The sequence below is a fragment of the Trichoderma gamsii genome (genome assembly GCF_001481775.2).
Source record: "Trichoderma gamsii strain T6085 chromosome Unknown Scaffold_11.2, whole genome shotgun sequence".
Taxonomy (NCBI): domain Eukaryota; kingdom Fungi; phylum Ascomycota; class Sordariomycetes; order Hypocreales; family Hypocreaceae; genus Trichoderma; species Trichoderma gamsii.
The window spans coordinates 843,645-868,702 of NW_020171348.1; the positions used below are offsets into that span (position 1 = coordinate 843,645).

Consider the following 25,058-nt stretch of genomic DNA (forward strand, 5'->3'; position numbering starts at 1 on the left):
AGCAATTGGGCGCTGAATACCGCAGTCAATTCGCCCAAGGTGAGAGCGAAGCCGAATCTATGACCGCACAAGCATTCGAGCGAACAAATGGACTGATATTTCATCTCTGTAGATGCTCCCGCAACGACTTGTGCGAGCTTCGGCTCTGCGCAACACCCTAGCTGCCAGCCGAAGACTTCCTACGATCCAACGACGAGGCTTTTTGCCATCTCAATTTTCCGACAAGAAAGTGATTGACGAAAAGTACCCCGATCCCGTGCGACCGAGCGAGGCCGAGGACCCTGGCATGGTTCGTAATGCTTGAGCGCCGTTTGAGCGCTGTTTGTGCAAAGAGTTCTGGGAATCTAACTGCTGGCTGTAGAATGGAGGCTATATCAACCCGCCCAAGATCAAGCGACAGTTCCGCGACCCCTATGCTACCTGGTGGGACCCTCAGGAGCGACGAAACTTTGGTGAGCCGGTTCACGAGGATAACGATACGCTGGGTATCTTCTCTCCATGGGAGTATACGTGGACGACTTCAGGCCCCGGTCTGATCATGGTTGGAACATTCATCGCCGTTTTCCTTTCAGTTTCAGGAGTTGTGTATCTCAACTACCCTGACCGGATTGCCTACCCAAGAGAGTTTGAGAATGGCCTGGAGCGAGAGTTGGGCGGCACAGGAGCCGTAAGAGTAAGCTCAATTTGAGATTTCCTCGGCAAATGCAACGCAGACGATACTGATCATCATGAATATAGGCACGAATGGCTGGCGATGCGGAGCCGTAAGATAAATTGTCAAGTTGTATATAATAAAGAATGAAAAATGTTTCTCCTATCTGACGCTTCCTCATGAGACAAAGTCATTGGTCGATGGGGCTTTGGATCGTAGAATACGAAAGAGGAATTCGATATTCGAACCTTTTCCTCAAAACTCCATGATCATCAGGCCACGTCCTGCTAACTGGCTTATACGGCACAGCATACATTTCTGAATGCTCCAGTATTACCCGTGCCCGACTTGGGTGTATTAAATCTTGGTGGCCAAAACAAGTGGAAATCACATCCTGCTTATCGTTTCTGTTTCTTGTTTCCAGACTGAGCAGAGGATGCTGATCCATACTGGTTTCCTATTGCTCGTTTCAGTACTTGCTGTGATGTAGCTCAGGCACTTTTAGGCTGATATCCTCATCGATTGCTCTATGCCAATCCCGTAAGACCCATTATGAGATAATTATTACACCGTTGAAAAATAAAGCATTTCTCCTGCGAAGTACTGCCAGTACATGGCGTCGACAATCGCGTTATCCCGGAAATCTCGCCACCGCATGCCGATATAAGTGCAAGTTTTATCAGGGGCTACCAACTCTCGATATTGAGGGGCGACTTCACCGTAGAGCCTCCCTACGACCGCCGCAGTAAGCTATGTTGCTCAATATTTCTAGTTCTGTAATCTGCTATACTCATATCTTCGTCTAGATACTTTTACCTGCTTTCCTGGCAACTAGGACATCGCAGGAAGCAGCGAAGAGCCCGTCTTTGAAGGCATTAGCGAGGTCCCGGTCTATTAGCCCGGCACTTTGGACGAGCTGTTGCCAATTCTGCAGCTGCTCGCTACTCGTCGAATTAAAATCAGCGGGCTTAATGCTGGGCCGATAGCGTTGCCCTGCCACTTGATAGTCGCCTAGGTAGGTATTTACAGCTTGATCATATTGACAAACCTGATTCTCCCCTTCTCAGCCATCCTTGGAATAGCAGAGCGGCACAGTTGGACTCTCCAGGGCCTTTGCTCGAGGTATCTGCTTTATTTCAGTCTGACTTTTTGCCTATGATTTTTCTGGACCTCCTGGTAGTGCACTCTCAATCTTGCAGTTGCAATGCGGTTCGACGACTGGGATATTCTACTATTCCCCAGAGACTGCAAAGTGCCAGTCAAAGAGTTCAAAGTAGCCTGTCATGCAATCCACGACCCAGGTATGTGATTTTATCTCCCTACCATCTTGTCTACTTGGACGTTGTTTTCTATATCACTTTCCTGATGCTGATGGTGCCAGAATTCTCCAACCCGCATGGCCCATTTGGTCTGCCCACAGTCTGCGGGTTCATTCCGAGTTTAGCAGCTGGTACTCCTTTCCAAATCTCAATCCATTCTTGGTTTGCTCCGTCTGTCAGCCATTTCACCAGGTGCTACAGTAAATATGGTGAATGTGCCAATTTCGAGGCTCGGGTGTTTGTCGACGGGCAATTGGTTGCGTATGTAGATGCTTTTGCGCTGTCTGCAGCCCTAGCTTGCTAACATGTGCCTCCATTTAGTTCTGCGTCTCTTGATAGAGAAAGTGATTGGCCACACGTTATTATTCACAGTTTTGGTATGGACTAAGGCTCCCATAGATGTGCGTGTGTACGAAAAGCTGCTAACTCGCTACCGCTCTAGGAATGTCAAAAAACGGAGACCTTGAGCCTCTTCGGTTTCCTAGCTTTCGACAGGAGCTTCTGCGGCAAAATCATTGGAACCCGGCCGATGACTTTGGTCGAATCAAAATTGTAATCAGCGAGGGTTTTCCACGGGACTCTCTTTCTATGCCTATTGAACGAGTGAAGAATGTTGTCGCTTTCTCTTTCCAACATGCGCCTCTCGGTAATTTGATCTCATCTTTCTTCCAACAAAGTGGCATAAAGCGATGCTAACAGTATCAAATTCCAGAGATTCTTGAAGCATCTGGCATCGCGTGGCCCAATCCTTCCATGTGGAGACGGATTCCAGTTGCTACATCGATGACTGTCCCCAGCTATCCTTCCGATGATACCGAATCACACGCTCACTCGCCGAGAAGAAAGCATAGTAGAACCAATGCGGGCCTGACCAAATCTTCGACGGAAAATGTCCACAAGATTATAGCCAACCGGTCTCTTCGACATGGACAGCGGAAAACTAGTACGCAGAGCGGAAGCAGTCGCTCTACCTCTGGAAGCACTAGTACCGGAACAATGGAGACTATCAATGACTCGGACGCGTATTTTGAGTGGTTGAACAGCATGGGTCTCGGAATGCCTGATATATATAGGCTTGGAGAACAGGAAATCTTCCCGGAAATACGCCAAATTGGAAGAAAGTCGTCCAACGTCAATGCCCAGGGCCCCATGGTGGGCAAAACCTCTCACTTGGGTCAAAGGTTCAGCTTGCAGGAGCTTGGAGACGAAGAAGAAAGCGAGAGTTTTGGCTACTTGAAAATTCCTAGTGACGCGCTGGATTTCGAAGCATCTTATGGCCAAGACATGCAAGGTATGGATGGAGAAGAGAGAGCCAAGTTTGTCTTTGATAATGACCCTTGACTTTGAGCGCATAGGGCTATTTCTGCCTCGGAATTCACAAGAGAATTCGTTATCGATCGACTTCCAAAACAATTTGGCCCACTCGTTGCTTAACCAGCCAATGCCTGCTCACATGCTGGCAAACAATCTTTATACCACCTCTTTTCCGGAATTAAGGCTCTCCAGAGAAGACTACAACTCTCAAACGGCGGGCCCACCTCCCTCAACCACATCCTCAGCATCAGCTTCCATGGGAGATCAATTCGAAGCGGGCAAGACTGCACAGCATCCATATACAGCACGCAAAGCCATGTTACGAACAGGATCGTTTGGCTCCAGGGTGCGTAGGTCAACTCGTCCGGATGCCAAGCAGCATACATCTTCTGTTCTATCGACTCTAGAAAGTGAACCGGTAGAAGAGCTTGCCATGGAGAATGCGGCAGCACATACGGACGATAAGGGAGCTAAAAGGCGCCGCGATTCGACTTTGACACCAATAAGTGCTGCAAAGAGTGATGATAATCACAAGAGATCGAGCCCAAGAGCTCGCCTCACACCTTTGCTAGCACATAGTCCAACCGCCGACTGCCAGTGAACAAGTGTATAAATAGGTGACGATTCATGTTCTGCCATCGCATCCACCCGCACATAAGCATATGGATCAAGCGATGGGGATGTACTGGAAGAGATGTTCTGGTGGGACGTTTATTTTGAAACGACTTGTCATTTTTCAGGTAGTAAACTAGTACGCCCTTCTAATGGAACTTTATGTCACTCTTTGTACCTATCACAAGTGCATGAGTGCCTACCAAGGTACGCAAATGCTGCTGTTACGTGCTCCATAAGCTGATATCTACACACGGCACCCGATTTCAGCTTATGATTTCGGCATATGCCGTCAAGTCATTGAAATTCAATGATTGGATGAGCCACAGGCCATGAATTCTTTTTAAGCATATTCTCTAGGTAATCAGTATATCTGAGTTGACCTGAGTTGTAGCAAAACTCGACCCAAGTTTTCATTCTTAGCTATTGGTTCTGGCATCATCCGAAGCCACAGCTCTAGCATTCAAAGAAGCTAAGCTTCGAGGCAGATAGAATCGTTCAACGGACAAGACTCGGCGACTTGGTTCAAGTTCGCCACCAATTTGGCGTCTGTTTTAACAACAACACTAACAACACACGAACTGAATTTGAGTTATTGTTATACGCCCCTAGCTGGAAGAGGCATGGTTGTGTCAGTCAAGTAAGACTGATTTGAGCGATATCAGCAACTAGTTTTTGGATCAGTTGCCATTTTGGGAGCCCGGCGTCAAGAACACAGGGAGGAAACTCAAATAATGAGTAATGAGCGCATGGCAAACCACGGTAGGTAGCGGCATACACCACACAGTATCTTGTTTCATAATTTTCTCGTTGCGATTTATTGTTGTTCGGACATGTGTGTATTTTTCATGCGGATGCTGCCATTCCGAGTTCCGCTGCACTTCGCTTCCCTCGAAGCGACTTGTCCGGGTCTGCCGATCCTGCGATCCGGCCGCGAGCCGGGGAGATCTCCCCAAAGCGGAAACCCAACGGACATGATGATTTGGCCCTAGGCAGAAATGATGACTGATCTTGATTGACTGGTATGCAGGTGAGATTTCTAGGCGCAAATCGAATGTTCTACTGGTGATGAGCTGCCGGAAGAACTGGAGAAAAAAAATAGAAGACCGGGCGGAAACATTGCCGAGGATAACTGACAAAAGTTGAACCACCCACAACACTCCCAGGCGTGTTGTGACGGCATTTGCATGGCTGTGTGTCTCAGATGACAAGGGCGTGTTGATGATTGGGCCGGCGATGGCTTGGTGGCGCTCGGCGGCGCGGAGAACTGAGGGTTTCGGCGATGCATAATTTCTTTAGGCATGGCTTTGTAGTAGTGGTGAGCATTGCGGCTGGATTAGTAGAGGCGAAAAAAGGAAAATATGGGGGCTTTTCACGGGAGAAGATATACGAAGATGGTGGGAGCGATGAGTCTTGTCATTGTTGTTGTTGTGCTCGATCTTGGTGAGCTTTGGATGTTCAAATGCACGGGAAGAGTCGAAGCCCGAATGGAATGTGGGAATCGAGACTGTCAAAACGGCAGTGAATAAGTCTCTTGCTTGAACGGCACACCTCATCTTCCTCTTCAGCCCTTGTTGCCGCCATCATGAGCACACAGCCGGGGCCGAGGCTATCCCTCGATCTATCCAAGTATGAGAAGCTCAATGCAGACCAGGCGGGACACTTGCGACACTATCATAACCTGGCCAGCCAGATGGACGGCGAGTGGCATCATATGGGAACCCAGGAGCCGATGCAGGAGTTTCTAGATGCGTACCGCTACCAGCTCGCCATCATGGCCTATGGCGTTGGAGTCGCTCATTACCACCGTACACCTGCACTACGAAGTACGCACAAGAGTCTGATGCGCCGTCTAATACACAAAATGATGCGGCGCGAAGTCTGGTCTTACTGGTTCTCAACCAGCCTTTCGGGAAACCGGACAGATCCTGGTCGGACGCAGCTGAGAACGCCTTGGGCAGATCCTCTGGTGAAGGAAAATGTCATGTATAGCGGGCATCTGTTGATGATGACCAGTATGTACGGCATGCTCTTTGACGACGATGAGTTTGAGAAGCGGGGATCCCTGTCGTTTGTCTGGGATCCTCTATTCTTTGGACTTGGGCCGGAGACGTTTCGATATGATAATCGGAGCTTGCAGGATGCTATTCTTCGGGAGATGGAGAAGAATGGCTGGATTGGGGTCTGCTGCGAGCCGAATTTGGTGTTTGTTGTTTGCAATCAGTTTCCTGTAAGTTTGCCTATGCACTTTTAAGAGTGGCTAATAACTGAGAGGCTATGAAAAACAGATAATCGCAATGAGATACAATGACGCGAGGGATGGCACTGATGTCTCTGGGAGAGTTTTGGAAAAGTACAAGGCGGCTTGGGATGCAAAGGGCATGGTTGAACCAAGCGGCTTATACGTCGACTGGTATTTTCTTCGACAGGACAGGACGCTGGCTCCGAGCAATGTTGGCTGGACTGCATGGTGAGTGCAATTCATTTTGCCTCTTGCGTATACAATACTGGGATCGGCTACTGACACACATTTTGTCAGGGCAAACGCCTATATGAATACTTGGAACTTGGACAAGGTGAAGTCATTGTATGACTCGCAGTCATACGGCTTCATCACCAAGATTGATGGAGAGGTGCAGCTTCACGAAGAGAAAATCGCCCTCGAGTACCGGAAACTCGTCGATACAGAAGACGCAGACAAAAACGACGCTGCGGTCCTTGCCCGGGCTCGAGCCAATGCCGCCGCCCTGCCGCCATCATTTCCCTTTTCTCAGCCGACCTTTGGCTACGTTGTGCAATGGCTGTCAGAATTAGGCAAGAAGGAGGAGCTGGACGGTCTGCTCAAGTATGCCGATACGCATCTACAGCCTACGTGGGAAAACGGCGGCCTCTTCTATCCCAGAAACGACGACCGAACAAACGAGGCCGGCGAGTGGACACACATGGATCCCTTCTCCGGCAACGCGGCGATAGGATATGCGCGTCTCAACGTGGCCGACGGCCAGAAGAAAATTTGGGACCATCCGCGCAAACGAGGCCATGCGGCGACACAGCCGTGGATCGACGGCATCGAGCTCGGCCAGGGCATTGACTGTCTGCGAGGCGTCTGGGACAGCGACGAGAGCGCCCTGGTGTTGACGATGAAGACGTGGGATGGGCGGATCGTCACTGCGACGCCGGTGGCGACGAATTTGCCGGCGGGTGAGTGGGCGGTGTTTGTGAATGGGGAGCTGGTGCAGCTTGGGACGCTGGAAAGGGGCTGTGATTTGAGGGCGGAGGTGAGGGTTGGTGGTGAGGAGGTGGATGTTGTGTTTAAGCGGGTTGCGGGTTTGAGGTGAGCATGGCGTTGGTGATGTGTTTCTGTTATTACCCTGTATTATTATGTTGATGTCTTGTATATTGATTTTACCAATGTACAAATAATAGAGACAATGGAAAATAGAAATAAATAGATTACCCGTTAACTGATGCTATTTGCGTTACATAACGACTTTGCGTTTATTATCATTATATATCTTGTGAGCACCTATGAAACAAACTGAGTTGTCTTTTTTTTGGTACGTCATCTGCACCTCTAACAGCTCTTAGCTTAGCTCCCATTGCTTAGAAGCTCAGGCACCCGGCATTAGCAACTTGGTAGCTCCTCAAGCAATCAGCTGCAGCAGAGCGACATCAGCGCCATACTGAGACACGGAAAAAGCAGCTTAGTGCAGGCTATTAATTCATCTTCTGTAAGACGATTCCGAGGTAGTATCACGTAATAAAGCTTCAAGGATCCGAGTTACAAAGACACAGCTGGCAGCACGGTCACGTGGGCTGCAAGTCAATTGGAACCGCATGTAAGCGGCCGAGGCTGATCTCGATTGCTTCCATCACCGCTCCTACACTACGAGTTGAGTTGAGTTGGGAATTACCAGACTCGAGCCCAGACAAGATGCACTGGACTTCAGCAATTGTGTACCCGGCGCTGTTGGCGCTCGGCGCGGCGCAGCAGCAGCGCCCCTTGTCAGACACCAATCATTCTGGCTCATCGCAGCATGCCAGCGCAGACGCTCCGTCTTATCGGGGCGAAGTGCTCCAGCTGCTCGAGTCGCTGGTTTCCATCCCATCCATCAGTGGCGAGGAGAACGAGGTTGGCAACTTCATCGTCGACTATCTCAAGCACCAGGGCTTCGAGGTCGACATTCAATTCGTCCCTCCAGCAAAGGACAAGCCCGATGTGCCCGACAGGTTCAACATCTTGGCGTGGAATGGAGACCGCAAGTCCAAATACAAGACACTGGTGACGAGCCATATTGACACGGTCCCTCCCCATATTCCATGGGAAATCGAAAAGGGAGATGTATCAAAAGACACCGTCATCAAGGGCCGTGGAACAACTGATGCCAAAGGCAGCGTCACTGCCCAGCTCGTGGCGGTGAACCATCTGCTTTCGACGAACAAGGATGTCAACCCCGAGGACATTATTCTGCTCTTTGTTGTTTCGGAGGAGACTTCCGGCGATGGAATGAGAGCCTTTAGCGATTCGCTCAAGCACATGAGCCCCCCTCTTTCTTTCGACTCTGCCATCTTTGGCGAGCCCACCGAGAACAAGCTGGCCTGCGGCCACAAGGGCGCTCTCTTCTGCACTGCCGAGGCCAAGGGCAAGGATGCCCACAGTGGCTATCCCGAGCTGGGCAAGTCGGCCAACGAGCTGATGATCAGGGCCATGAACAAGATCTTGGACACAGATCTGGGACATAGCCCTCTCTTTGGCCCAACAACATTCAACATCGGTCGATTTGACGGTGGCGTCGCTTCCAACGTCGTTCCTGCAAAAGCTTGGGTGGACATCTCGGCCCGTGTTGCTGTTGGCTCGGAGAAGGAGGGCCAGAATGATGTGCGCAAGAAGATTTATGATATTCTTCAAGAAACAGACCCCGAAGCTTTCACCCTGAACTGTTCTCATGGATATGGGCCGTATGAAAGCAACTGCGATGTTGATGGTAAGTGTAACCTCTAGATTTTAGTATACTGCAATGGATTTGCTAACCATCAATCCAGGATTTGAGCAAATTGTTGTCAACTATGGCACAGACATCCCTAATCTAGAGGGCGACTATGTTCGTTATTTGTATGGACCAGGCAGCATTCTTGTTGCTCACGGTGACCACGAGTACGTCACCGTTGGCGATTTGGAGAAGGCAGTTGAAGACTACCAGAAGCTGATCCTTCACACGCTGGGTCAATGAGGAGTTTGCAAGTCATAGTCAGGTAATTTACGAAATTTAATTTTTTCTGAATACTAAACGATGTGTGCATCAAATCATTACTAGGTAGTGAAGCTTTTTACTAACGCTGGTCTTTTTAACCTGAGCCGGTTAAATGGTATCTATGCTTGAGATGCCTATCCTCTATATCTTTGTTTTGTTATATGCCAATCCCCCCTCTTTCTTCACTCTCTCTTAATTAGCCAGCTTGGCCCATCGCTCAGGTAGAATCTTGCTAAAGTCAAAGGTGCCATCGGGCCCCTTCTCCACAGCACCTTTCTCCGTCACAACCACATCGATGAACTCGGCGGGAGTAACATCGAATGCAGGGTTCCAAACGTCGATCCGCTGGTCAGCTGTCGCAATGCGAACCTTGTTCTCTTTATTCACCTGGCCATCAGATCCAACAACCGCACCAGTGATCTGCGTCAGCTCTTCCTTCTTTCGCTCTTCAATTTTGATGCCGTCGCCAGTCTTGGTGTCCAAGTCGATGCTTGTCGTGGGAGCGGCTACAATGAACTTGATGTCGTGGTGCTTGGCCAGAACAGCCAATTGGTAGGTGCCAATCTTGTTTGCGGTGTCGCCGTTGCGAACAACACGGTCAGCTCCTACGATGACGGCAGCAATGTTGTTTTCTGTTTTCTTGGTTCGGAATAGCGCAGCAGCCATGGAATCTGTGATGAGCGTGCTGGGAATACCCTCGTGGACCAGCTCGAATGCTGTCAGGCGGCTGCCCTGGTTGTAGGGTCGAGTCTCGGTGCAAAAGGCATGCTTGAGGAATCCCTTGTAGTGAAGCGTACGGATGATTCCAAGGGCTGTTCCATGGCCTGAGGTGGCGAGTGCGCCAGTGTTGCAATGTGTCAGCACAGAAATCTGTTGCTCTGCTGAAGCGCCAGCTTGAGATTGGAGCCACTGAGTGCCAAAGTCCCCTATTGAGAGGTTGTTCTGGAGATCCTTCTTGAATATCCTCTCTGCTTCTTCGATAAACGACTCGGTAATAGCGCCTTGTCCCTTTCCTTCAGCGGTTCGGATGATTGCCTTTAGCTGGGCAATGGCGTTGGACAAATCGACGGCCGTTGGTCTGCTTTCCTTCAAGTAATCCAATGCCTCGTCGATGCGCGTAATAAGCTCAGAGTCTGAAGCCGCCGCAATGGGGTTGTTGTGCAGCTCGACAGCGAGTCCCAAGCTGGCTACGATGGCAATGGCCGGGGCGCCTCGCACTCGCATGGTCGCGATGCTGTCAAAGGCCTCTTGTCGAGTCGAGACGGGGTCATAGTGGAATTCGTGGGGCAGGCGAAGCTGATCGAGGACCTCCAACTTGCCTCGCTGGTACTTGACAGCTTCCAGGGCCGACATTATGGAACTTGTGTGATGAATTGAATTTCGCGAAAGGACGAGTTGGAGGTCTTGCGCCTCAGTTTTTTCTTTTTTATTTCGCCTTTTCACATGAAAAGTCTGGTCCAAATGCGTCATGCCCCTCCTTGAAGAATTCTGCCGCACCCCTCCTTGCCACTAACATGCCTTAAAGCCGCCACGTTTGTTCCTGGATAGCTTGCGTGCTGAGCATCACTTATAGCATCATTTTCTGATATTTCATGCGTTTACAGAAAGAACAATTTATGTTCTCTAAAATAGACTAGAAAAATGAAATAAAGAAATCTGACATGAGTTAGACTATGATGTAGCCCTTAAGGTATATGAAGCTTTGTAAATTCCAGTGGAAAACACGCCTCTCTTTCGGTGCTCTGAAGTAGCTGTTCACCGCCCAGCCATCCGGAGTAACATAAACTCCGATTAGATCAAGCTCCAGAGCTGCTATTGGTAGCTGACGATCCAGGGGTCATCCTTGTCCATGCACCTCGACTATTGCGGCCAGCTCTCTGTCGCATTGACATCCCGCATCTCAGGCGGTCGACAATGCCAAGGACAGAGACGACCTGGTTGCCATGGAACAGCAGACCTCGACTTCAACGGTAACAGGTGAGGGCATCGGCCAGTACAACCTCAAGCTCGACCTCAGCTAATTGCATTGCTCTATAATCCACGCAGTCGAGTACTTCGATCCCCACGATGTTTACAAGCTCCTGGCCCCGGGGCTAGTCCCCCGCCTACCCCTTCATAACCTGCACTGGCAGTCTCACTCCGGGCCGCTTCGATCAATCGATACGCTGCACGTTGAGCTGGTTCGGGGAAGTCTCGAAGTCCCAGAAGCTACGCTATCTCCCACAGCGCGACGGTCTGGTAGCGTCCCGAGGGTTGAGGATGTCTTGCGGTCACGGAGTGTTAGTGTCTCTACGGACTCGGGCAGAGCTCGCGCGCCGTCTCTTCGCTCGAAAGCAAGTGGTAATCTACGACGACATCAGATCCCAGGACTTCGACGAACGCCATACCTCAAGCTCCTTCTAGTTCGATGCGACGACAACGACTCTTACAAGAACTCGGTACGGGCCGAGGTCCGAGAATGGGTCAGGAACCATACTGCGCCAGCGACGTCTTCAAAGAAGGGGAGTGGCCAAGAGAATCATGATGCGTTTGAGTGGCTTATTGTGCATGTTGTCATCCCCAACACCGCAGCGTCGACTCAGCCCAGAAGTAGCGGGAAGTCGGACAGCACGGAGAAGACTACAACGTCGAGATGGCGGACAGGGACAACCCCCTTATTGGAGAAGCTTCGATCCGATTTCAACACAGCGACCAAGGGCGCCCAAGATCGTGTCACGCAGATTAGAATCGGGATCAACGACGTGCCATACGACCTTTTACCTAGAGTGGTTCCAGCTGTGCCATCGGGCTACAACGAGACGGAACAAGATGCCGAGAATGCTTGGAATGATTTGATAGGGAAGATCAAAAGCCAAATTCTGACCTCATTCGACATGCGAGTGACCCAGTACGAAGAGGATATTCGAGAAAAGGACGCCCAACGAACTCTTCCTGGCTGGAACTTTTGCACATTCTTCATTCTCAAAGAAGGTTTGGCGAGAGGCTTCGAGAGCGTTGGTCTTGTCGAAGATGCGCTTGTGGGGTATGATGAACTTAACGTTGGTCTGGATACTGTTATACATGAGCAGCTCGAAACAGGCTCGCCGGAGAGACACGGTGGCGAAATGGCGGCTTTCACGGAAGAGCTCAGAGACATCGCAGAGCGAGCATTAGAAGCTGTTACTAAAGATAGTAGCGACGAGGAAGGCGGTGATACTGAATCGAACGCCGCAGGACCTCGCTTTGGAGAGATTGCAATCAGTTCGACCACAAAGGCATACCGAGACATGATCCTTGCGAACAAGGTTTCCATCTTCGATTTTAGATGCTACATCTTTTCTCGCCAGGTCGCCCTGCTTCTAAGACTAGGAAACGCGTTATCCTCCAAAGAGGAGCTAATTGCGATGCTCAAGACCCAACAGAAGGATATTCTCTATGGCGAAGCACCTTTAGCAATGCCACCGCCGAACCAAAAAGACGAACCGGAGAATCTCATCACTTTTGCCGACATATGCCAGCGGACATTGCAGTTTATTCCATCAGTATCGCAGATATTGCGACAAGATATCATTGTGGGATTAACAGCAAACAAAACGCCAAGCAAAAAAGCGCCAAGGTTGAGCCCCCAAGCGGAAGAAACAATAGATAATATGGTGGCCTCGTTTGCCTTTTCTGTCGCTCAGCAGATCCTTGCTCAGACCTCTACAAAAGCACTTCCAATTCCGCCCTCTTCGCTATCTTATGGAGATGGACTCGAGCCAAAATCCTCCATCCCAGAGCCTAAGACGATGATCCATCCGGCTCGCAACTCGTCGCTCTCACCAAGATCAGGAATACCGCCGCCTCCACTTAGCCCAAGCTTCTTTCCCGGGCCTGGTAGGCAATTACCAGCCGGGGGCGACGCAAAGGGCCCGAATGGTTTTCTCAAAACCGGCTTGGAAGATTTGGCGGCTCGACGAGCCGAGTTGTACATGCTATCTAGAAGCATCCTGTCGAGCCTCGGCAAGAAGCGCAGCTGGAGTGACGGCTGGGATGAAGCCCCCTTGATTCGGGGAATTGGTATTGATGACATGGAAGACGTCAATCTGGATGAAGATGAGCGTGATGGTGAATCTGAAAACACCTCGCCAAAGAGCGCTTATTCACCGCTGATGTCTGGTATTGACAACACTGTGCTGCGGACTGCAGTCGACAACAAGGACGATTTCTATCGACTGTTTGAGATCCTTACAGATAAAGCCATGCGCCACTACACCGTTGCCAACCATGATCACGCAGTTCACTCAAGCTTGGCTGATTTGGCTGTATTGAAAGTTCACCTGAAAGACTACAAGGCTGCTTCATCTTTCTTTTCTGTCACTACGCCATTCTTTGGAGAGAGCGGCTGGAGCTTGCTTGAGCTGTCTATGCTTATCATGTACTGCCAGTGCCTGGATGATGTGAATCCACAAGGCGAGCATGTCGGCGTGGCCTTGAAACTTTTAACTAAATACTGCTCTGCAGAGAAGGAACGACTTCAGAAAAAATCAGGATTCAGTAGCTTCTCAAGGGACAAGACATATCCTGATGCTTGGCCAGTCACTGGAATTGTAGAAAAGCTTACGAATCTGGCCAAGTCGTTGTCAAAAGAAGTCAAGGTTCCCTTTGAGAGCTTCTTCACCGACGTGGAGATTAGCGGGTTTCCAGAGTATGAGGACAATCAAGACGGCTGCTCTCTGAATATTAGTATTAGGAGCCTACTGCCTGAAGATATTTCTTTTGACGCGGCGAAATTGCGAATAACTTCTGTTGATGAGGGGCCAAGCAGAGAGCGCATGTTTGAGGCGGCAGCTGGCTCAACTATTACACTGAAACCGGGAAAGAATAAGATACGGTTGGACTGCAAAGTGAGTTGATCAAATATTCATCGCAAGCATGGTGTGCAAACTGCTAACAATGTTTTTCTCCGTTCAGTCTGTGACGGCGGGACGTTACAAGATAGATCGAGTGGTCCTTTCGTCGAAGAATATTATGCTGCACTTTGAGCGTGATGTGAACGCTTCTTCGTCCAGCACAACAGATATCCTGAAACATGCCGATGTTATGCTCTTCCAGCGTACCGGCACATTCGACGTCCTCATGTCGGCTACTAAACAAACGTCACTAGACAAAAACAACTCCCTTGACCTAGCAATACATGCAGGGTGGAATTCTATCAAGAATTGCGAGATTCGAGTGAAGCCGGCAACAGGGGGTCTACGCTTTTTGACAACAGAAGCAACGATCCTGGACTCTTCAGCAGAATTTGCCAAACCACCTGAAGCTGGCGTGTTTTGTTTCGATGCCATTGCTGCCAACACTGTGGTGACAGTGCGATTCCCGTACTCTGTCGAGCAGGACGTTGCAGATGTTGTTGCCAAAATCGAAGTTACATACGTAACGGAAGCCGATGATACGTTTCGACTGGCCAAGTCCTTATCAGTGCCTGTGTCCTTGGCAGTTGGCGTTAATGTCCAAGATGTTTTCAAGCACCAGGCGCTTTTCTCTCGGTTTAATATTTCTACAGCATCATCCAGCCCACTACGGTTATATAACAGTGAGCTCCTAGGTTCAGATCTCTTTGAGTCTACGTTTGGCGTTGCTCCAGCAAATCCCGTCGTCATATTCAACAAGCAACCCGCAAGTCTACTGTTTAAAGTAAAGAGGAAAGAGGGGGCGAAGCCAAACAGTAAGGGCGGTAGGACCATGTACCTGAAGCTTGACTACAGCCTTTTGGACGTTGAGATGGAGCAATTGATGAGGCACTCTCTAACGACAGCTTTTGAGGCAAGTCCCCTAGCTCAGTATTCCAAGCTAGTCATTTCAACAGTTTGGAGCGAGTTCAAGAGCAAGCTGGTGCCACGAGACTTTGAGCAAGCTACTATCAAGGGTGAGATGACAACCGAAAGCTTGAAAGGTGTGGCATGGGAGAAACACTTTGCTGGGATCGGCGGGGCTCCAGGGGCTAGCGAGCATGCAACCGAACAGTTATCAGCACTTCTTCGGGCTTGGCAAAAGGACAACAGCCGTCTTGCCATACCATCGAGCGGTACAGTTGACAAGTCATCGATTCTCATTCCGGTAGAGATTCCGGCTCTGCCAGTTCTCCACACGGCAGACATTCACCTGCAGAGCCTCATCCCCAGTCCCGTACCCAGCAATGCAGGCGGGGGGCTCCCAACGGTGTGTACGAATCAGATGCTCCCGGCAACTCTACACCTCAAGTGGACGCGGATCTGGGACAACGACTCGTCTGTGCGTGACGACCAAGAATTCAGTTATGAGGTCACGGCGCCGGCGGATACATGGCTGCTGGGCGGACGTCGAAAAGGTCATTTCGTGATCCCGGGGCCATCAGCGTCATCACCAGCGGAGACCATGACGTCAACACCAGAGACGGAGGCTGAGATTCCACTCATCATGATTCCTCTGCGCGAAGGCTGGCTCCCCTATCCGCTTATCGACATCAGAGAGGTCGTCAACACAGAAGGGGATAGCAGCGGTGGTTCAGTCGGTGGTCAGGCCATGATGGCTCCAGGATGCGAGGTGGACTTACGGAATCTGGGCGAGACGGTGCGAGTGGTAGGGGATAGGAGCGGCATGACGGTGAGCCTTGACGCGAGCGGCCCCGGAGGGGGCCCGTTGGTGTTTGAAAGCGAACGGTTGGCTGGGTTCAAGGGGAAAATCGTCGAGTGAATGCCATCATAGACTCGGATGATCTTCTTTCCTTACACCAGATTTCTCTTTCCTACATCAGATACAACAAGCGCAAGATTTCTAGGCTTGGCATGGAGGCTTATTTTGATTAGAATTATACAAGGGTTTTGGCGAGGGTTGCCCGTTGTTAGAATACGTTGACCGTATTTTCCGTTCTTCTGTATGCGGTAATGCCATGGAATTTCAAACACAAACAAGCAAGCATAACCAAGTTTTTTGACGGCCGTTTTGTGGGTGCTAAGCTTCCGATCGTCCATTTGATTCGGCCGTCGGTTATTACAACGGTATCGATTCAGTTAATGATCTTCATTAAGAAGGTTTCGAACCAAATGGTTAGAGTAAGGCTCGGCGACGCAGGGATATGGCGGTATGTGAGAAGTCAACTTTATAGGCAAGGGGCGTTCATGATCAGCCCAGAATATGACTTTTGCAGTTTTGCTCGCTGATTTTCGTTTTTAACTGATTTACTGTACACAAAGAGGCACAATCAACGCGTCGATGTTGAAGGCCGGAGATGGACGGCGATTTCTCTTACACCTCAGCACCCTGCGTTTTGACCATGCCGATCAGTTCCGTTTACGAGCTGCTTGGTATCTAAGCCAATCCACACACCCCCCTTGTCATGTAAATAAATGTACGTACCCGTTGAGATGGGCGTATGTAGTTCTGTATTTAGCATTAAGGTGAATGTGAATGTGCACATGCTAATGCAGTCTATCGGACAAGGCCAGGGTATTCGTCAAGGAGAAGTGATTAGGTATGAGTATGTACGTACATTGAAGCTGCAAGCTGCAAGCCAGCTGTAAGTACTCCATAATAAGCTTTTCCGTACTATAAGGGGAATAAAAAGAATGGTGAGCTCCTAAAAGGCAAAAAGGATATATGTAGGTTGGATGACAAGGAAAAACGCCACAAAAAGCAGCTTCGTGTGGGGAAGAAGGGCTGAGAAAGAAAAAGAAAGGAAAGCTGCATCTGCATCTGCATTGCATTGTTCCTTTGCGGTCAAATCACACCACATACGCATACCCCTTACATTCGTTTTACAGGGTATAGGGACGTATAGTACTGTACTTGGGATGTAAGGGAGTTGAGCGGGCTCGGAGATAGGGCTACATGCAAGTTGCATCGGGAGTAAAAGTGCCAAGGCCTGTTGTAGACATGCTGCATATGCGTGGCGTTGCGTTATAGATGCGAGTTTGTATGCAGCAGCAGGAATGGCTTGTGATTGTGGTTAGGTAAGGTAAGGTACAGTATAGCTTGAATGATGGGCGTTTATCGCAATATACTTGATACATAGGAATGAATTCGCAAAGGATCACTTCTCCATCTGGAAATGAACCCCATGACATGCATCCAGGGCATCTCACGCAACACCAGCGAGCAGCTGCTCAGCCTCAACACCTAACCGCTCACTAAAACTTCTCACACTGTCTCAAGTACAGAGTACAGATTGTCAGCTAGATTTCACAGTACGTACCCGTGCAGACTGTGAACCTTCTATTCCTCATTACGCCATTAAGCAGGGATTATTGGATTTATCGGCCCCCCCCCTCATTTCTCATTTTCGCTTCTTCAGACGCACACACACGCACACACAAGATGCAGCGTCGCGTGCAGCACTAAATCGGGGACACACAATACACGAGGAAGTGAGGAAAAAAAAATGAGAAACTACTATAGAAGAGAAGGAGAGGTGAGCGAGATGCGATACAAACCCGATGTGCGGGGCCAAAAGTCTCGATTCTTTTAGGTGCGGACAGCTGCAGTAGGGGAATTCATGGTGTAGTTTGTGCATGAAGAACAATAAAAGGCACGAGGAAATGTAATCTTTTCTCAGCGCCAATGATTGACGATCTTGGACAAGAGATGGTTCGCTCATTCGCAAGTAGCTGAAGCATCTTGAAACGAGGCCTGAACTGCGATTGGACATGATGAATAGATCCTTCCAGCAACAGACCACCTGAGAGACAAACAGCCTTTCTAAGCGCTGTACATCCACCGTAAAACCCCCCGCATTGATACCTACAGCAGCCCTCAGCAGACTAGTAGTAGCCCACAGCTCGCAATTACGTAGCGATAATTCTTCATGTACATAGGTCCCAAGACCCCTAAATCGAACCCCATAGCCGTTTCTGTCCAAGAACACTGCAATGCAGCGCATGTGGTCCCCTGTTTTTTTTTTTTTCTTGTCTATCTTCTGAGCGAGAGGATCTAGCATTTGTGCAAGGTAAAATCATCTGCAGTGCGTGCAATGTTTCAATCTCCTGGATCGAAATCCCTCAAAATGTTCCGAGTAAAAAAGGGAAAACGAGAAAAAACAAGAAAATCGACGTCATATTCCAATCTGTAAGGGGGCGATCCGCCTGCCTTGCGCCTCACGGATCTTCATGGCTGGCGAGGCAAAACAACGCCACTCAGCCACCGACCGTTTTTTCCGACCGTATCATGTTCCAAGATTGAAAATAAATGAAGATCAAATGTTTTCTAACGTATAGCTCTGCGTCATAATTCAAAAAAAGCGTCGGAGCCAGGTCCGAAAGAGCGTCGTCACCTGTCGTTTTTCCCCAAGCAAGCCGGCCTTGCATTACTCTACGCTCCCAAGTGATAGCTTCAAGGCCCCCCCTTGTTTCAGCTCCGCCAGCCCTGCTGCATGTTCTCGATACCCCTACTTTTGTGTGTCATGTGTAGTACCTTGGGTACAAGCTATGCCGGTAGTGGGCAGACACATTTCACAGGTACCGACTGACCCTGCATCCCTCCATCCATCCATCACCGAGAAGGTCAACTGTGAAATCCAACACATCACATTATGCGCCAGCGCTGTGGCCAGTGCTTTAGTTCCCCTGATGGCAAAAAATCAGAAGATTGAAAGGACAGGAAAATACTGATGTATCACAATGTACAAAATACATGCAACGTAGCGTGGATTCTCGTCGTAAAAAAGTAAAAAGACTGTTTTCGTCACCGTAAAAAGATACACAACGCCCCCTTGCCTGGTTTAGCCCTCCCCCCCCCGTCGTTGTGTCGTACCAAACTGACGACATCTGTCTGCGTAAGAGCCTCCTGCTCATCCTCGGTGGCAAACACCATGACATCAGATTCCGTTCCCTTCGCGGTTGGAATTGCCGCAGCGCGCTCCCCGTCTGTGTAATTTGTGATTGCAAAGTGCATTGGTCTGGTGTATTGGTTTTGCGTAGTGTTGGCACAGTCCAAGTCACATCTCCCTCTCCCCAAGCAAGATCCCATAGTCGAAACGAAAAGTAGAGGCATCAAGTAGTGTTTGAACAAGTCTGTTATCTTGACTGTCGAGTTATAGAGACAAAAAGCTTTGAGCCCAAGACCTTATTTCCCCTTGTACAATAAGTCAGATACATGTTTTAAATTTGACAATTTTTGATTGGGTTTTTTTCTTTTCGCTACCAATTCCCTCTTCCTTCCTTCCTTTCCCAAACCTTTCCAGTATCCGTCTACGCTGGTCCATGCAAAACAAATCACAGATCCCTTAAGGATCTGCCCTTTAAACGCCTGATAGATATGATCTCCCAGTCCCAGTAAGATGAGAGCCTGTAACTTGTAAAAAGAAAACACACAAACAATAACAAAAAACAAGACAAGACAGCTGTAAAAATGACCAACAATTGTAAAAACAAGGAAAGAAAATCGCAAATAAGACGCCCAATACAATGACGAGATGCTGCCATAAGAGGTGTTGGCGCTCATAAACGTGGCTCAGAATCCCCATATTTCAAGGGTAGTGTACAGTAATGTCGCTTTTACGCGAGCATGGTGTGGCCGTAACGACAAGAAAAAGAATATAAAAGTAAAAAGGGAAGCATGTGGATCGTGGCGGCAAAATGCAAAAGGAAAAATATTGTTGTTCAAAGTCTGGGTATCATGAGCCCCTCTCCTTTTCTTTCTTCAAAAAGGGGGGCTCGGAGCGGCGCCTTTAGAAATCCAATGCTCCAAAATAACATAACTGAAGCGCCACAGTCTTTTCGTGGCGCGATGAATGGAAATAGCCCAAAATTTTGGTCTTTGTTTTAGGAAAGACGGGTCGAAAGCAGACTTGTCGTTATAGGTAGCTGTCGTTTTGAGATGACGTCTTTTTGCGTTGATGTACTTCAAGTGGTGATTAATCCAAGCACAGGACCAGCAGGTCAATTTGACTGAAGCCACATATAGATGATGCGTGATCGTTTGATGGCTTATTTCTTTCCTCGACTTCCCGTCGCTGTGATCTTGCTCGTGCTCATCAAGTCACCAATGTATTTTTGAAGGAATTTGTTGTTGTTGTCGAGCTTGTCGTGCTCTTCTCGTACCGCTTCGATGCGGTTGAAAATTGTGAGGAGGGATTCTTGCAGAGCCTTGGCATGCCTAGAGTCACATTGGTTAGTGTCATATGCGACAATTGTCTGGGTTGATATGTACTCACTTTCTTAGCTCTTCGCGCGCCTCCTCGCCCATCTTGTTAATGTCCTCGTTGGTCCTCCGCGGGCTCATGGGTCGAATAATCTCTGGTTCATACTGCGAGCTATCGCGAGGGCCAGGGCGAGTGGGAATGGGTTGGTGGATAACAGATTCGTTCTGATCGGAGGGAGTTGTGGACGCCGACGAGTCTGAGCGCTCGATGGGGTAGGCGCGGCCGGCATGGCCAGCAGAGTGGTTATCGTGTTCGTCGGACATGGTGTGTTGGATGATGTGTAAAGAAAAGATATTGCGATATATGAGTGGTGTGGTGTACGAGTGGTGTGGTCTTGTGTTGTGTCTGTTGTCGTCCAGTAATCCGTAGTTGGTATGGCAATGAGCCTTTTTCTTCCTCCTTGGGCTGTTGTCTTGTAATGCTTCAACACAGCTGCAGTTACTGGATAGTCAAAGTTGGCGAGGAGCTGTGGCTGCCACGTGTATGCGTATATGCGAGAATAAAAGGAACCAAATGCGGAGCGAAAACAAGGCGGGACAGAAGAGCGTAGAAGTAAGGCGGCGAAACCAAGTTGCAAGGAAACAAGCTTCAATCAGCCGAGGCGGCAACGTGAGGTGGTGCAAGGTTCTAAAAAAGGACCGGGATGGCGGAGAAGAAGGTTTGTCGGTAGTAACTCGTGTTTGGACTTTGTGCGAACTCCTCGTGACAGTCAGACGGGCCCCTCGTTTACTCGGCGGCTCAGTCAGCGTGGAGTTGTCGATGCGTTGGCGAGAAGAGGGAAAATTAGGCAACGCCGAGTGGCTGCGCTGTCTCGGGGGTCTTGTCTGTCTTGTATTGTATTGGACGATGGAGGAGGGTGGGAAGAGGCAAGCGAAGCTGGCGAGGCAGAAAGAGCAGCGTCAACGGATGACGAGAAAAATCGGGTTCGTGCGCAGAGATGGGCCTGCGTGGAGAAAACTGATTTCAGGAAAGCCGTGGCCTTTTTAGCGGTCAGCCCCCCCGAAGGACAAGGTGATGATGATCTGCTACAGTATAGCGTCGGGCAATGGCACCAGTCGAGAGCTCTGTGTCTCCTTGGGCTGGGGGTCCCTTTTCCCAGCGTGTCAGGCTGAGAGGTGAGGGCAGATCTCCGAGCTATCGCTGGTTAATTAGCTGCGACCCAGTGCCAGTCACCAATGTGGGTTTCTGTGTCGACTCTTACCCGTTTGCTCGACCGGCCTGGCTAGTTGATTTGACGATCCGCCAAAGCGCCTCTGAGCCAGCTCGCGAATCGAGGGGAGAGGCTAGAAGGCAGAGAAGCAGAATCAAGGTTGGCGCTAGCAAGCAATCAAGGGTTCTTTTTTTCTCTTGGATATATATCCTGCAGCAGACACGATGCTTCTATTTTCCGACCTGCTGTGCGGTCCCTGTTTGGTCTCCTGCTTCTTTGGACGGCTTGTGCGAAGAGGAGTGAGTGGGATCAACGGGTTTGACGTTTTGACGTGATGGAACTCTGCCCTCGCCAACGTGCCAGTTAGCATGCAAGTACCAATATTCTGATATGCGCGTGTATCGGCAACAAGAGGGAAAAGATTCTCGGGCCCGCTGACAGGGAAGTACTTGGCATACAACACACACTGTCCTGCGACGGAAGGGATGAAGAGAAGGAAGAAAAATCTATCTCGACGGAGTATATGTAGCAATGGAGGCCCTTTGGGACGGCTTTGGGAGCGAGAAAGGGGGAGTGCAGGTGGTTGCGGGTGTGTATCTGCGCTGGTCGATAGTACAGCGACCGTATTTGCTGGACATCGAGCCCAGCACAGTTCGCAGAATCGCACCTTCAGGCGGTGAATTGGATGAATTTGGGAGGGGTGGGGGATGCCCACCATGAAAAGTACGGGCAGGGGGGGCCTGAAGAGCTCCGGCGACGAGGGTCGAGACGAAAAGAGAGAAAGACAGTTGGGCTTCCATGACCATGTCGATGGATGGGGAGGACCCTTTGCTCGAAATGAGCTACGCTGGTACCGGATACCTTGGCCATGTCGCGACGGCAAGCGTGCGCGCACTGACATGTACTGACGTATTACAGCCGCGCTGCACCCGGCTTGCACATACGCCCCGGGTTTCTTTCTTGTACACCCTCGCAGATAGCGCCTTGTGTAGGTAGGCACTTTCTGCAGTACTACGGTACGCTGCTCGCTGCCGGCGGCTCCTCCAGGCACAATGTAGGCAGGCAGTACGGGAGCGGGCTACAGGCAGACACGCCGCCAATGCTAGACGCCCTTCTCATACTGTACATTAGTACATTACAGACACCGCGTGATAGGATACCGACTGGAGCAAATAAGAAGAAAAAAACTTTCACAAAAAAGAGACAGCGAGGGCGTGGGGGAAGTGCCAGATCAACCTCTCCTTTCACAGCGGAATCCATTCTAGCATGGATGTATCCTGGACCCTTGCGCGCTGGGTCCGTTTTCCTACTCCCCGCGATATGGCGATGGACGATTTGAGAAGCGCATTGCAGCCCGCCTAACTCGTAGCGCCTAGTGCTGTTTTTTAGCCCTTCTAGCGCCCCTCTTCTGCACGAGTATCACCGCAGTGCCGAGCTAGAAGAGCACCATGCTTTTCTTCGCAACTCTCACGGTCAGCCACGATAGCGCTATTATGCAGCCCGCCTAGCTGCCGGGGGGAGCTGGAGAGAAGAGAACAAAGAAGCATTGATACGTATTACCTAAGATTGCTGAAGAAGAAGACGATGGAGAGTTAAAGGGCAAGAGCTCGGCTTGGCCTGACCCGGCTTCACAGGAGACCTGGCTCCCGACGTTGGTTGCGACATCAGCGGCAATACAAGCAATGTTATCAGGCTATTACAAGTTATCGCCGGTATTTGCCATGTGCTGGCACCAAGACGAGACCAAGACATGCGAGGTCGGCACTCACAATTTGAGAAGAGAGACGATCAATGCCAGTGACGCCATGGCATACAACACCCCCTTAAGAGGCCAGCAAAGACGCCCACTGTACAGTACGAGGCAGTACTGCTGAGGTGGACTACATGGCACGTGGCGCTGAAGGAAGCCTACCTTTCACACTGTATTCATTGGCGCATTACAGCAGCGTAGATACAGTTTCTCGGCGGCCAAGCCGTACCGTATGACGGGTACCTGCCAGTAGCGGGCGGTAGTAGAGAAGCTGTGCTCACCACACCCTGGCCGCCTCCAAAACCCAGCAACCCATGCCTCCATCGTCAGTTTTGCCAATGTGCTGCTCCGAATATCACCACTATGCCCACTTTTATTTTTTCTTCAGTCAGTTTTTCACCTCTCCCGGCAGTTTAGCTACAAGTGCAGTGTACTGTCTGTACCTACCACCATTCACTTTGCTGTTGCTCGTGGGTCCTGTCTGAAAGGTCGACCTGCGAGGATCGGTTGGACAGATGTGCTGCCGTCCATTACAACCTTCATCAGTGATCGGCGCCCTCCTGCGGCCCATTTCCGCGAGCGACTTACTCAGACCCCAGGCCAAGATGTTTCGCCTGGGAGCTCTTTGCCCTTTGCAACAGCAGCTCGAATCTTGCGATCCCGAAACCCCCGGCGTGATCCTGTTCGGCATGGCCTTTATTGTCTCTGGCCTTGACGGAAGAAGCGAGAAAAGAGGTGTTCCACCTGACTTGCGTCATTACTAATCTGGAAGCCTCAAGGTTCGACGGCGGATAGCCCACACGAGCTCCCTGTCGCCAAAGTGCATCCTGTAGCTGCTGCTGCTAGCTCTACGGAGCGCTGCTCCGTAGCGTTTGGCAAATTTTCTCTGCTCTCCGCTTTGCACGACGCGATGCTCCGTAGTCAACCGCGGCGTCGCAGCCGGCGAAGCTACAGGCAGCCTATCCCCCCAAGAAGGGGGTGAGCGGAGTCGTCGTCTCTGCCTGCGGGATTGGACTCAAAGGGTACTTACTGACTGATGGGCGATATCGTGAGGCGTCTCGCTCGTCGTCCGTCCACGGTGCTTCGACCCCCCTGCCGTCACCCGGCTCTGATGCTGCGTCCAACGCTCTCGGAAACGAGCCTTGCCCGGACAGGCAATCTCCCAGAAAATGAGCTTGACGTCGGCCCCGCCTGATGTCATGGATCGTCCGCCTCTGTCCAACAGAAATGCGTCGAGCAGCCGCTCCACCAATCCCGCCCCAGCCGCTTTGATGCAGCGCCAGCGCCAAAAGTCTGCGTGACTCGCAAGCCCCTCGCGGCTGGTGCGAGGTACTCCCTACTCGTCTTACAGTGCGTCGTCTGCTCTGCTGCACATGGCTTCTAGTGTTACTGACCAAGCCTTCCTAGCCAGGAATAACGTCCGAAATCACGATATGTTTTGCCTTCATGCCAGAGACTCAGCTGCTCGCCCCGTCTCTATCGTGTTCGCCTCATCCGAGGGCTAAAAGTGACTGATGACAGGGCGTGCCCAAGCAGCTACATTAAAAAAAGAAAAATCGCCTCGGCATCTTATCGTGGACCCTTTTCGTCGTGATTCATAAGCCGGTCTCGTCTAAGCATCGTGTACGACAACACTCATACAGCTACGGGGCAAGACCACTATTTGCAATCAGATGCTCTGCCCGAGACACCTTTCCAAAAGCATTGCCCAGAATTTTACTGCTAGGGGGAAGGGAGCGAAGAGTATGAGGAAAGCCACAAAGACGGAAAAAAGAAGAAGAAGAACAAGAGAAGGATTGAAATTTGCGGCTCTTTGATGCCTGACAGCGCACTCAGTTATGCCTCATGGGTCCTGAGCTGCCTGCCTAGCTGCCC

At 50.2% G+C, this 25,058-nt stretch overlaps 6 protein-coding genes across 6 annotated transcripts; 4 read left to right on the forward strand and 2 right to left on the reverse strand.

Annotated features, from left to right (window-relative positions):
* Positions 1 to 112: 112 nt before the first annotated feature.
* Positions 113 to 768, forward strand: TGAM01_v204173 (NADH dehydrogenase (ubiquinone) 1 beta subcomplex 8; the record flags this gene model as incomplete). The annotated part of the gene is made up of 3 exons (XM_018800726.1): positions 113 to 289; positions 362 to 673; positions 739 to 768. 3 exons carry the CDS (start codon positions 113 to 115, stop codon positions 766 to 768), a joined length of 519 nt encoding a protein of 172 aa, XP_018666191.1.
* Positions 769 to 2,605: 1,837 nt separating this feature from the next.
* Positions 2,606 to 3,886, forward strand: TGAM01_v204174 (hypothetical protein; the record flags this gene model as incomplete). Its single annotated transcript, XM_018800727.1, has 3 exons — positions 2,606 to 2,617; positions 2,671 to 3,262; positions 3,327 to 3,886. 3 exons carry the CDS (start codon positions 2,606 to 2,608, stop codon positions 3,884 to 3,886), a joined length of 1,164 nt encoding a protein of 387 aa, XP_018666192.1.
* Positions 3,887 to 5,482: 1,596 nt separating this feature from the next.
* TGAM01_v204175 (hypothetical protein) lies at positions 5,483 to 9,128 on the forward strand (the record flags this gene model as incomplete). The annotated part of the gene is made up of 5 exons (XM_024549364.1): positions 5,483 to 6,127; positions 6,186 to 6,367; positions 6,437 to 7,098; positions 7,671 to 8,882; positions 8,941 to 9,128. The coding sequence occupies 5 exons, from the start codon at positions 5,483 to 5,485 to the stop codon at positions 9,126 to 9,128; spliced, it is 2,889 nt and encodes a 962-aa protein (XP_024405949.1).
* Positions 9,129 to 9,341: 213 nt separating this feature from the next.
* TGAM01_v204176 (methylthioribose-1-phosphate isomerase) lies at positions 9,342 to 10,502 on the reverse strand (the record flags this gene model as incomplete). Its single annotated transcript, XM_018800729.1, has 1 exon — positions 9,342 to 10,502. The coding sequence occupies one exon, from the start codon at positions 10,500 to 10,502 to the stop codon at positions 9,342 to 9,344; it is 1,161 nt and encodes a 386-aa protein (XP_018666194.1).
* A 590-nt stretch (positions 10,503 to 11,092) lies between these two features.
* TGAM01_v204177 (hypothetical protein) lies at positions 11,093 to 15,842 on the forward strand (the record flags this gene model as incomplete). The annotated part of the gene is made up of 3 exons (XM_018800730.1): positions 11,093 to 11,126; positions 11,196 to 14,014; positions 14,082 to 15,842. 3 exons carry the CDS (start codon positions 11,093 to 11,095, stop codon positions 15,840 to 15,842), a joined length of 4,614 nt encoding a protein of 1,537 aa, XP_018666195.1.
* Positions 15,843 to 20,068: 4,226 nt separating this feature from the next.
* On the reverse strand, positions 20,069 to 20,546 carry TGAM01_v204178 (hypothetical protein; the record flags this gene model as incomplete). The annotated part of the gene is made up of 2 exons (XM_018800731.1): positions 20,069 to 20,237; positions 20,296 to 20,546. 2 exons carry the CDS (start codon positions 20,544 to 20,546, stop codon positions 20,069 to 20,071), a joined length of 420 nt encoding a protein of 139 aa, XP_018666196.1.
* Between the last annotated feature and the right edge of the window lie 4,512 nt (positions 20,547 to 25,058).